General features: G+C 40.0%; 1 protein-coding gene across 1 annotated transcript in view; it reads left to right on the top strand.

Annotated features, from left to right (window-relative positions):
* Positions 1–12596, top strand: part of CPNE4 (copine 4) — a 350799-nt gene that overhangs the window by 313873 nt on the left and 24330 nt on the right. The window contains exon 10 of the mRNA XM_044678896.1: positions 10922–11055. Coding sequence (XP_044534831.1) covers positions 10922–11055 — 134 coding nt within the window. The remainder of the gene's footprint in view (positions 1–10921; positions 11056–12596) is intronic.

Below are 12596 nucleotides of genomic sequence, written 5' to 3'. Positions count from 1 at the left end.
ATATATCATGACATTTCATCCTATACAGTTTGTCACTGTTCCCTCTATGTAAACTTCTTCTAGTTACCGTGTTGATAATAACAATTTTTTAATATTTGCCAATGTCGTCTTTTTTTCTAGGGATACAAATCAATTGAACTTATTGGGTCCCTTAAAGAAAAGATTTCCCCTCCCCAGCTCTCTTAATTATCTTATGGTGATTCTCTTGAGTTCTGTGTTTGGGCAGCAAACTCTCTGTTTAAGTCTGGTTTTTTCTTTATGAATGCTTGGAAGTCCTCAATTTTATTGAATGACCATACTTTCCCCTGCAAAAATATAGTCAGTTTTGCTGAATATGATAAGACCATGATTGGAAACCAGGTTCTTTGACTCAAAATCCAGATGCATTTCCACAATACCATGCTGCCTTTCAAATGGATCACAGGGAGACACATTAACTCTACTACTCTGAGTCTTCATTTGCCTTCTAGTGGTTTGCAATCCTTTTCCTTCAGCCAGAATCTCAAGGGGTTGTTGTTACAGAACAAGTTTTTTGACAGATAACTTATGGAATACATGGAAGAATCTCTGAGATTTTGAGATTTGGAGGAAACATTGCCTTGTTCCCATTTTCCAGAAGCCATAGTTTCAGAGGCTGGTAGAAAGTTCTGGAAAAAGTCTTAACCACATATCAGAACTAGAGGCAGTATGGTATACTGGATAGAGTACTGACCTCAGAGGCAAAAAAGACCTGTGTTCAAGCCCTGACTCCAAAATTGTGATACTGGGCAAGTTATTTAATTGCCTGTTGCCCTAATCTGTAGTAGGAGGAGTTTCTACTCATTAGGAGTTCCCTATATAGGTAAAATTACAAGTCTCATAAAAAATTATTTACTTTTCAAAGGGTTATATTCCCCCCCTTAGATTGGGGTGGGGGGTGGGGTGCATCCCAAAAGTCCATATAATAAAAAAAGCAATTCACATTTAAATAGCACATTTACAGAACACTTTTTGTATATATTCTCAAAGTAAAATATTAGATGTATTATTAATTTTTAAAAATTGTTGTCATTGCCATTTATAAAATTAACTCTTAAGTCATGAGATAGCTCTTAATTAAGTTTTAATCAAAATGGAGATAAAGTAAAAAGAGGGAAATGTATGAAGGAGAAAGAAAATATCACCTAGTTAAAATACCCTAAGCCAAATCAGGAAGCCCAAATCTGAAGCCCGAAAAGATGCCAAAGTCCGCAAAAGAGATCTCAAACTGGCCTTGCCCTGCAAAGGATATAATGCAAAAGTCTAAGGGATGAGATCTTGGGTAGTTAGGTGACCTGGAGTCAGGAAGACTATCTTCCTGAGTTCAAATCAGATACTTCCTAGCTGTGTGATCCTGGGCAAGCTACTTAACCTGTATGCTTCGGTTTCCTCATCTATAAAATAAACTAAAAAAGAAAATGGCAAACCACTCCAGTATTTTTCCCAAGAAAAACACAAATGGAGTCACAAAGTCAGACAGGTCTGAAATAAATGAATAACAAAAACAAGGGAAGGGATCTTGGGGAGGGGAAGGCACCATCAGAACCCCAGAGATGACATTTTTTGACTGACTTCCAAAGTAACTTAACTTAACCATTCCCCTATTGATGGAACCACATTGCCTAGACATAGGTTGCTGCCTGTACCTTCCCTCAGCATCTCCCTGCCTATGAAGTTTAAGCAGATTTCTCCATCATGCTTACAAAGAGGGAACAGAACCTACCAAGGATAGTCTTCTGGAGAAGGAAACCAAAGTTTCCTTTTTAGCTAAGGATCTCAGAGTACTCTGAAATTATTAGGCCATCAAAACTGTTATTAGGAAATAAAATTATTGTTGTTCAGTCATTTTTCAGTTTTGCCTGACTCTTCATGACCCCTCTTGGGATTTTCTTGGCAAAGGTACTAGAGTAGCTTGCCATTTCATTCTTCAGCTCATTTTATAGATGATAAAACTCATGACTTGCCCAGGATAACAAAGTTAGAAAATGTCTGAAGCTAGATTTGAATTCAGGAATTTGAGTCTTCCTGACTCAGGCCTGGCACTCTCCACTGTACCTCCTGGCTGCCCCTAATAAAATCATTAATTCCTTATTTATAGAAATCTGTAGCAGAGATGTCAAACAGGCTATGAGTTCAGCAAAAATGTAATTGGGAAATATTTAGCAAAATAAATAAATACAAAAGAACATAGATAACGGTTTAGGTTTTTGCTGGCCTTTTTTTTTAACTCTTACTTTTCGGTCTCAGCAACAACTCTAGGATGGAAGGGCAAGGCCTCGGTTAATGGAGTTAAGTGACTTGCCCACAATCACATAGTTAGGATGTGTCTAAGGTCAATTTGAAGCCAGGTCCTCTTGACTCTAGCTTGGCACTCTATCAACTATGTCATCTACCTGCCTCTGAACCTAGATAATGTTAATACATGGTTTTCTAAGTCAATATGCTGCCTACAGGGATCCTTATATATGGTTTAATATCCCCTTTTCTATTTTAAACTTGACACCATTGGGGTAGAGATCTTCTAGAACTTGCCTGGAAATAAAGTATAAGTATAAATAGTATCTTTCTCCTCACATCAAAGATGCCTCATTTGGGCATCCTTCATCTTAAATATCAGTCCCCCTAATGAAACTTAGCCTCAGACTTCATTCTTGGTCACTGATCCAATGCCCAAGTTGCCATTTCTTTTCCTTGTGACATGTGTGGTCATTCAAGAAAACCATAGAGGGGGACAGCTGGGTGGCTCAGTGGATTTTAAGTCAGGTCTAGAGGGAGGTCCTGGGTTCAAATGTGGCCTCAGATACTTCCTACCTGTGTGACCCTGGGAAAATCACTTAACCTCTGTTGACTAGCCCTTTCTGCTCTTCTGCCTTGAAACCAATACACAGTATTGATTCTAAGAAGGAAGGTCAGGGTTTTTAGTTAAAAATAAAACACTGCAGAGAAGAGATCTCAGATTTCAAAATTCCAATCCGTAACTCCTAGTAAGACATCACCTGTTACCTCAGGGCTGAAACTCTCCTGGAGCCTTTATTCCTTTGTTCCCATCCTTCCTTCTCTCCAGCTTTTATTGCTATTAATGAGTAATGGGCTCAGAAAGTTCCCCATAGGAAATGGTGGGTAAGTTAAGCTTTGAAGGAAGACTTTCTAATAGGCCAAGGTAAGGAGAGAAGGTAAATATGTCTCAGGATGTGGTGCTGAGGTTGATAAAGGAGTACTTGGGGTTAGATTTCTATTCTGAGATTTCAATCACATAGCCCTGAGCAGTCAGTGCCTCTGTAGAAAGGGTAGTTGATTGGAGACGGAAGCTGGGCTGATAAGCACAGGTTTGGGAACAACCTAAAACATGCTCTAGCATTCCTGTAAATTGAAAGGCCTAATGAGTGCTTTGCAGGCATCCTGCTGGGTGCTCTCAGGGGCACTTGATATCTCTATTATATGAATGCACTTTGCAGTTGCAAGGAACTTACTCAAAAGTCCACAGAGTGTTTTCTTCGTTCCCAGCCCTCCATTCCTCCCTGCAGACAAGACAGCCAGGTATTTTCCACCGGGAAAGCAGTCATCAACATCAGGGCGGATCTGGTGCCATCTTAGCAAAATTCTTCTTCCAACAGGGAAAGGCATGTGAAGGAGTGAAGATACAAGGGGATTAGAACTGCAAACCAAGTCAGTGCTCCCTCCACTCTGTTCATGTTTGGTGCAAGTCATCTTTAGGGGGAGAGCATGGACTCTCTTCACACCAATATGGTGCTGGAGTAGCTCCGTATCCTCACGAGAAAATATAGTGTCAATCAGCAAGTATTTATTTGAATACCTACTATGTGCTACGTAGACTGCTGACTGTGAAGTCAGGAAGACCTAGGGTCAAGGACGGCCTCTGACATACAGTGGAGAGGTGGTACTGGGCAAGTCCCTCAACTTTTTGGTGTCTCAGTTTCTTCTTCTCTAAAATGAGGGGCTGAACTCAAGGGCCTCTTCTGAAGATGGATCCAGATCTAAATTATCCTTTGAGCCTCTAGGTGCCCCAGGTAATTATAACTACAATTTTTAATCCAGGAACTGATATGAATTGGTATGGGGGCATATGTAAAACACACTCACATGTATAATATACATGCATATATATACAAAATGTGTATATACATATGTGTGTATGAATATGTGTATAGGTATATGTATATACACATGCATAGGTATCATTAGGTACCTACTTATGTACTTCCCCCTAAAAAGAGGAAAACTGGTCTTTCTTCAGGTTCAGAATATAACAAATAATAACAAATGAAGCAAGATGCTGAGTGCTTATCCATAAAATACCAACATTTAGAGAGTGTAAATAGGATAGTGTCCTACTATGCTTATCTGAAAAGAAAGGGGTCAATTGGGGGAGCATTCTTTTTTTTTTTAAACCCTTGTACTTCGGTGTATTGTCTCATAGGTGGACGATTGGTAAGGGTGGGCAATGGGGGTCAAGTGACTTGCCCAGGGTCACACAGCTGGGAAGTGGCTGAGGCCGCGTTTGAACCTAGGACCTCCCGTCTCTAGGCCTGACTCTCACTCCACTGAGCTACCCAGCTGCCCAGCATTCTTTTTTTTAAGTTGCCTGTGTTAGGATTTCATTTGCTGTATTTTAACAACATAACTACTAACATTTCTATTGAATTTTAAAGTCTATAAAGGACATTCTTTCCAACAAATCTGTGAATTAAGTAAGTTGAATATAATGATTCTAACTCTACAGATAGGAAAACTGAGCCCCAAAGAAGCAAAATGATTTGGTCATGGGCACATAGCTAGAAAGTGTCAAAATTAGGTTTTGTAGGATTTCATGGGAGCTAGAGCCAGAAGGATAATCTAACTCCATATTTTTACATATAAGGAAAGGATTGAATGACTTCTTCAGGGTCTCCTTACTAGAAGTATCTGTGCTGTCCCTATAATATCACACAAGTCAAAAGCTGAAAATGGCTTGCTCAGAGAGCAATTATTCAGGAGTACGCAAACATCTTTGGTAAGATTTTACTTTATAAACTAAAATACCCTTTTAGTAAATTGGTCCCACCTTGATACATGTTAGGACATTTTTTAAAATTCTTACCTTCCCAGAAGAGTGGTCACATTTGAACCCAGGATCTCCCGTCTCTAGACCTGGGTCTGAATCTACCAAGCCACCTATGTGCCCCCATCTTAGGGCATTTTTACCCTTTTGTAACACAGAGTCATGCTTTTCAGATTGTTGTGCCATCCAGGTTGGGAAGGAAAGAATGAGAGAAAGGAGCCCCCTCAGAGAGCTGGCCAGGCAGACAGAGTAGCATGTGGTAAATAATATAACGATGTTTGCACCCAGATCTAGTACTACAAACCAACTATGAAAGGTCTCGTGGTAGGATGCTCAACCTCAGTTGATGCAGAGTTGAAATGGAGCAGGAGTAAAGACCTGGGGACACTGCACAGTGAAAGGGAGACCTTATGCTAGAGGTTATTCTGCACAAGAGACGAGGGATAGAATGGGAAGTTTATTCCAGTCCTGCAGCTGGAAATTTCCCATTTTAGTTAATTATCCTTGCTAACTAGGCATGAAGCTTTCTGGTTTGTAGGCTGGTGAAGGATGTGCTATCGGTGATCTCTCAAACTGCCACCCTACAGCAAAGCTCCAAGGTACTCTTCTAGTTATAGCTCTAACAAGTGGGCTTAAAATAATGGTACTCAGTTTGTGGCTATAAAATGGACTAATATCAGGAACCTTTTTCCTCTCCAAATTCTACAGTTCTCCAGACTATCCTTCTTTCATGGCCTCAAGCAGAGATATATAGAAAAATAGACAAAGAGTAAGAATATAGCCTATAATTTTTTAAAGCTCCTCACCACCAAAAATAACCACCCCAAGTCCAGTTAGAGCAATAAGGATTATTAGCATCACCTAAAAGTATAAATGCTAGAAAAAATGATTTGGGAAAACCACAGGGAAGGCAGACAGATTTGGAATTCTAGCAAATAACTAGGGCCTCATTTCTTTCAGCATCCCTTTGGAAATCTAACCAGGGGGTTCATAAATAGTTTGTTTGCAGTGTGAAAGAAAGCCTCTGTGGAGTAGAGTCGTTTTTTGTTGGAGACTAAAAATAATACAAGAAAAGAGATTTCATCACTCTTAGCTGGCTTCCCTCAGGGGAAATAGTATTGTGACCTTTGGGACACCCCCAATCTACAAAAGAAGTCTGTTTCTTTCTTTTATAAGTTTTACAAAACAGTTTACAACTGCTTTGAGGCCAGCTTAATTAGGAAAGAGGACTCCTGGAAGGAGGTAAATGGGACTCAGGCTTCCCTTCCAACTGCCCTCTGAGAAGGTCATCAAACTATAAGCCTTAAGTAAGGCATCATGTCTGACAATAAAGAGAGCTGGGTTTGCAAATCCATAAGCATTAAGGAAAGCAACACAGCAGCAATGACCATGAGGCCTAAACCACCATGTTTCTGTAGAATGGTTCTTTCTGTGCCTTTTCTTACCTCTCTCCTCTCTGTCTCTCCTCTTCTTTTTACTTCTCTTCTCTTCCCTTCTCTTCTTTTCTCTCCTCTCCTCTTCTTTTCTCTCTCTCTTTCTCCCCCCCTCTTTTTTTCTCACTCTCTCTCCCCCTTTCCCCACCCTCTCCTCTCTGTCTGTCTGTCTCTCTTTCCCTCCCACTTTTCTTTTAAAGAGTATTTTACAATCTTGGCAAATGGCTATAGACATAAGATAAGCTCAACTGATTCCCTCTGGTGCATTTTCACTCAAACCTCATTAAGAGAACCTGTCTTGGTGCTGTCAATTGGAAAAAGAGCTACTGGCTGATATCTACTTTGTAGCACCCTTCGTTTGACAAGGCCCATGATAAAAAGTTTCTCTTTCAGGGTATCTTTGAGGGTATGGCTCACTCATTTATCATTTTTAATTTATTGTTATTTTTCTCAATGAGCAAGAGTGGTTTTCTCATCCCACACCTACTGAAAAAAGAAAAGGAAAACCTTTGGAACAAATATAACAGTCAAGCAAAATAAATCCCCACATTGGCTATGTCCCGAGAATGTGTCATGGTCTTCATCTTGGGGCCTCGGGAATCATGATTGATCATTGCTGTGATCAGACTTCTCAAGTCTCTCAAAGTTGTGTCTTTATATTATTGCTATTATGGTATACATTTTTCTCCTGGTTCTGCTTATTTCACTCTGTTATGTGGAGATGCAAAGCATGGAATCCCTGCAAAGATACAGGGACCCCCTCACCCAAAACTGCTTAGGTTTCTCTCAAACCAATACCTTCTTCTTTTGTTTGTTATTGAATGCAGTCACGAGTCCTTCATTTCATACCCTCTTCTGGACCATAGAGGGAGGCAGAAAAGATCCATTGAGCTTTTCCTTAGTGCCAGGGACTGTGCTAAGGACTTTACAATGATCTCATTTGACCTTCACAGCAACCCTAGGAAATGAGTGCTGTTATTATTCCCATTTCATAGCTGAGAAAACTGAGGCAAACAGGTTAAGTGATTTGTCCAGGGTCACACAGCTAATTAATTATCTGAGGCTAAATTTGAACTCAGGTCTTCTTGAGCCTAGACTAGTGATCTAATCACTGTGCTACCAGGTGATAGAACAGTGATTTAAACCCAAATCCAGCCCTTTCCATTCCCTGCCTTAGGCAGAAATTGGCAGTCAGGATTCACACATAGCTCCTTACAGGGCCTTTGAAGGCCCTTTCAATTCTGAGACTATTATTCTGTCACCTGCAGAAAGGATCAAGGAGTCAATCTGTATGAATGTTTGTCTGGGATTTGTCATTTTGCTTATAGAGCTATAAAGACAGATGCTAATGGATGCACTGAGATGCCTGAGGGAGACTCCCTCTAACATTCCATTTCCTTCCATTCTGGTCCACATGGGCATTGTTGGTACACATCTATGACATCTAGATGGCAAGATAGTGCAAAGAGTGCTGGACTTTGAGTCAGGAATTCCTGAGTTCAAATCCAGCCTCAGACACCCACTAGCTGGGTGACACTGGCCAAATCACTTAACCTCTGTTTGCCTCAGTTTCCTCAACTGTAAAATGGGGGTAATAATAGCACCTACCTCCCACAGTTGTCCCAAGGGTCAAATGAGATAAAATAGGTAGAGTTCTGCAAATCTTAAAGTACTATACAGTTCGTGATCATTTATCATCATCATCATCATCATTCCAGTTGGTAGAACTTCCAAATTGTTTCATGGTTTAGTGGAACGTTTTGAGCCTGGAGTCAAAGTCCTGGGTTCAGATCCTAGTTCCAACATTTACACAGCTATATCTATCTATCATTAAACATTTATTAAGTATCTATTATGTGCCAAGCATTGTGCTAAGCACCAGGAGTTAAAATAAAAGGCAAAAGATGGTCCCTGCCCTCAAGGAGTTCATTATATGTTTCTGGGCAAATAATTTCATCTTCCTGAGCCTCTCTTTCCCCATCTAGGAAGTGGGGAATAACAATATTAACCCTATCTACCTTATAGGGAAATGGAGGAAGTGTTTAAAACATTCAAGTGTCATAAACATGTGAATCTTTCATGTAATGGTATTTTGCGAAAAATAAATATATTGCTGGAAATAACACTCCTTGCCCAGAAGACCTGGAGTAGTAACAGAGTCTCTGTGTCCTGAATAAGCAAGTGAACAGAAATGCTGTGAGCCAGAAAGGGATAAGAGAGAGGTGCCGGGCATGCCTCCAAATGCCCTCCCTTTCTCCTCAAAGCTCCTGGCTCATTTTGCTTGCTGTTTTATTTGGATGGGTGGCTTGGAAGGCTGGATTGGTTTTATTTGGAAGGCTGGAGTGGTGGAAGTAAGGAGTGAAGGGAAAGTTGAAAGGTAATTGTCATTTAATGGCAGGGTAAAGCTTTGCTACTCTCTCTACCTCCATTGCAAATTAGCACTCAATTAAGTCCTTTTGTTTGGGAAAGTGACTGCCAGTTTTAGCCTGAGACTGGAGAAAAGAAAACACTTGTGTAGGATTTGTTTTTGGAAGGAAAAAAAAGTTTTAAACAGACCAAGAAACAATGGCTGTTAAATAGCATTCTCAGACCTAAGAAAGTCATTTTGCTATACAGTGTTTCTCCCTATTTTCTGTATTAGGGTTTTTTTTTGCTTGTATCTCAGAAACAGTATTGAATTACTGCAGGTATATTTTCTCATTGGTTTAAAATGTAATAGATAATTTTCCAAGGGCAATGGAGGAAGAATAATAAAGTACCTTTATTATTTAATGATCACTTTGGAAATTCTAGTCTAGAAGTACCCCCACAGAGATGCCCTAAGAATTCTGCCAACTTCCATAGAATCTTGCTGGTCTTCTGGCTCAAGAAAGCCAGGTCCTAATCACAAATCCATCGTAATAAATCATTGACACTTGGAATTATATATCTTCCTCTCCAAACCTCAGCTTACTCACCTGTAAAATGAGATGACTGGTCTTGAACATCTGGATAGGGCATTCCATTTCTCCCAGTCGATAATTGAGAGCATGAAACAGGATGTTATTAGTAGCTAAATGAGATGGCACAAACCAGAAATGCCAAAGTTGTTCAGAAAAGGCAACAATCAGTAGGCTCTAAAGCAATTAGGGGAGATTTCATGGAGGCATTAAGAACTTGAAATGGGTCTTAAGAGATATTAGATCAGTGAAAGGAAGACAGAGGACATTGTAGGTGGGAAGGAACAAGAATTAAAACAAAGAGACTATGGGTATTCCTTCCTTCCCGCCCCCAGGCCAACTGTTTATAGACTTTTTTAATCTGCTGAACAATATTTAAGATTTGTGAGAAGGTAAATACTACACTGAGATTACATGAGAGAAAAGGCAAAGCAGAGGTGAACTCCTAGAGTGTGGATCAGTGATGGTGATAGAAGAGGGAGAAGCATTAAGGAGGGCCAAGATAAGTAGAAGCAACAGAGAGATTAAGAAATAGGACTGAAAAAAAATATTTTTAACTTGTGTCTGTAGAGACATGGAGACAAAGAGCAGAGGGGAATAACCAGTTTTCTGCTGCTTTTGTTGATAACTAAGTGAATTCTACTCAACAAATATTTATGAAACTCCTATTGTGATCAAATAATATTTGCAAAGCATTTAGCTCACTTGGCACATAGTAAGCACTATGTAAAAGCTCATTACCTACGCTCCTATTGTAACATCCATGATCTTAAGTGGGGTTAAAGCTGCCTCACAGAATTCCACAGTGCCCCCCCAGAACTCCAGGAGAGGGGGCAGTTGAGGCAGTTAGGAATCTGGGTATAAAAAGCCAGGACACCCAACTGCCCCAACTGGTATTAGGTACCAGGCTATAGAGATATAAAGCCAAAGATGGGGAAAAGCTCTGAGCTCAAGCAACTTGCACTCATTCAATCTAGCAATAAGCATTTAAGCACCTACTATGTGCCAAGCACTGTACCAAACAGTGAGGACACAAAGATAAAACAGCCTCTGCCCTTAAGGAGCTCACCTAACTGAGAAGACAGCACGTGGAGGTCTAAATATATGAAGAATATATGAAAAATTCATTCAAGGGAGTTTGGGACATCTTGCAGTAGGAGGTCTAGAAATTTTCTTCACGTAGAAGGTGGCACAAGAGCTGAGTTTGGAAGGAAAACCAAGGATTCTAAGAGGTAGGAGTTGGGCAGGAAAGCATCCCAGGCATCTGGCCGAGCCAAAGAAAAGGCACAGAGATAGGAAATAGCATATTTAGCATTATTTTGTTTTCTATTCAGTGAACACAATAGTAAGGAAAACAAAATGAGAGAGAGAGAGTAATGTAGGGTAGTTTCAAGAGAGAGAAACTGATTCAGGTTCCTATGTGAAGAAAACAGTCCTAAACAATAACATTTCTTTATTTCTTCCTCCTGCAGGTAGCAATAGACTTCACTGCATCCAATGGGGATCCCAGGAACAGCTGTTCTCTGCACTATATCCATCCTTACCAACCTAATGAATACCTGAAAGCCTTGGTAGCTGTTGGGGAGATCTGCCAAGACTATGACAGGTAATTGTTCAGGTCTGGGGCTGCCTAATGGATTCTCCCATGGAGTCAGAACTATGTCAGTGTCCAGCTGCCAAGTGGAATTTCTGCCAGGTGACTCACCAAGAACCTTCTGATAATGGCTTAGAACATGGTCATGCTCACTGTTGAACATGCTTCATTTAGAGAAAACTGTGTTGGTATGAAGCCTAACTTAATCACCAAGGAAATTCTTTTTGAGCTTCTTTCTCTTGGTTCTCTCTCCTTGGAAGAAAAGGCTAAAACCACTGGATAACTTTGGCCAGTAAATGTAGGAAAGAGATTTCTGGGTCTAACCATTATTTTATTTTTGTCTTTAGCCAAGCATATTCATTTTCTGTAAGAGGATTCCCTAGATCCATGAGATTTGCATAAATTACTTCATGCTGAATCCATTCTCATATCAATTCAGGATGGAGTGGGAAAGTTCAGGTGTTTGCTCACAAAACTCTTCTATTTTATGCATATAAATTTAGATATTTGCAATTCTCTGTTGAGTCTGGGTGTGATCTTTAGTCAAGAAGAGTGACTTAGCCTGGGCCAGCTGACTAACCTCTTGCTTTAAAAGAGTAAATTAAGAAAAAGGTGAAAAGAATGTTGTCATCCAAGTTTCAATGAAATTTTGTTAAAAGAGTGTGATTTACTCCAGGGAATATATTTTTCCTCTTAACCCTTGTTGTTTCCACCTTAGCAATAAGAATTTCGAAAGGTGTTGCCACCCAAATGGTGAGGCATGGTACCTAATGTGTAAATGGAGATCTTGAACCTTGGACTTCATCCTCCATAAGTCCTTAGTTTCCCCAAAATTTAATCTCTCCTGGGCCTCTACCTTTGTGTGGTCACGTTATTGTTTTATAGTTGGCTGTAACTCCTCCCTCTTTTTCTTTTGTTCCTGGGAGCAGGCTGGTTAGTGCCTTTTAATTAGTCTCTTTTGTTATTGTCTTTTTTGTTAGTTTATTATTAATAAAATATTTACAAATATAATATTTAGTATTTTAGTATATTGACTGTAATCTCCACACTAGAATGTGGAGAACACTCCAGACTAGAATGCCATAGAAACGAAATTGGCAGAAAATCTGAGCATTTCAGCCTCTGTCCCATTGGAAGGTTTCTGGATTATGTTTGGTCCCCCAGCCCCCTCTAAATTATCCTGTGAGTGAAAGCAAAGGGCCTTTATTGAACCAGTTTAGTCTTTGGAATCATCTACTTGTTATTTAGGGCCATATTTCCAGTTTTAATCAGACTTAGAAAATGAGGTCACATGCCCCCTGGCTATGGCACATTCTGAATGGGAGAGTTTAACCATTTAAAATCATTAAAGTTATTTTATGGAAATGACATTTCCTGCCTGTGGATTTCCAACCCTATAGTGACCACCCAAATATATCTCTAACTCTCAGGGATCCGGGATGTCACATATATTGGAAGGAATAGTGGTTTGGAAACCAAGGGCTCTGGGTTCAGATTTTAGCAGACCTATTTGCTACCTGAATGATTTTAGGCCAAGCCACTTGTCTCATCTT

Source organism: Gracilinanus agilis, chromosome 5, assembly GCF_016433145.1.
Source record: "Gracilinanus agilis isolate LMUSP501 chromosome 5, AgileGrace, whole genome shotgun sequence".
In the NCBI taxonomy this organism is placed as follows: Eukaryota; Metazoa; Chordata; class Mammalia; order Didelphimorphia; family Didelphidae; genus Gracilinanus; species Gracilinanus agilis.
This window is presented reverse-complemented; position numbering and strand designations above follow the sequence as displayed.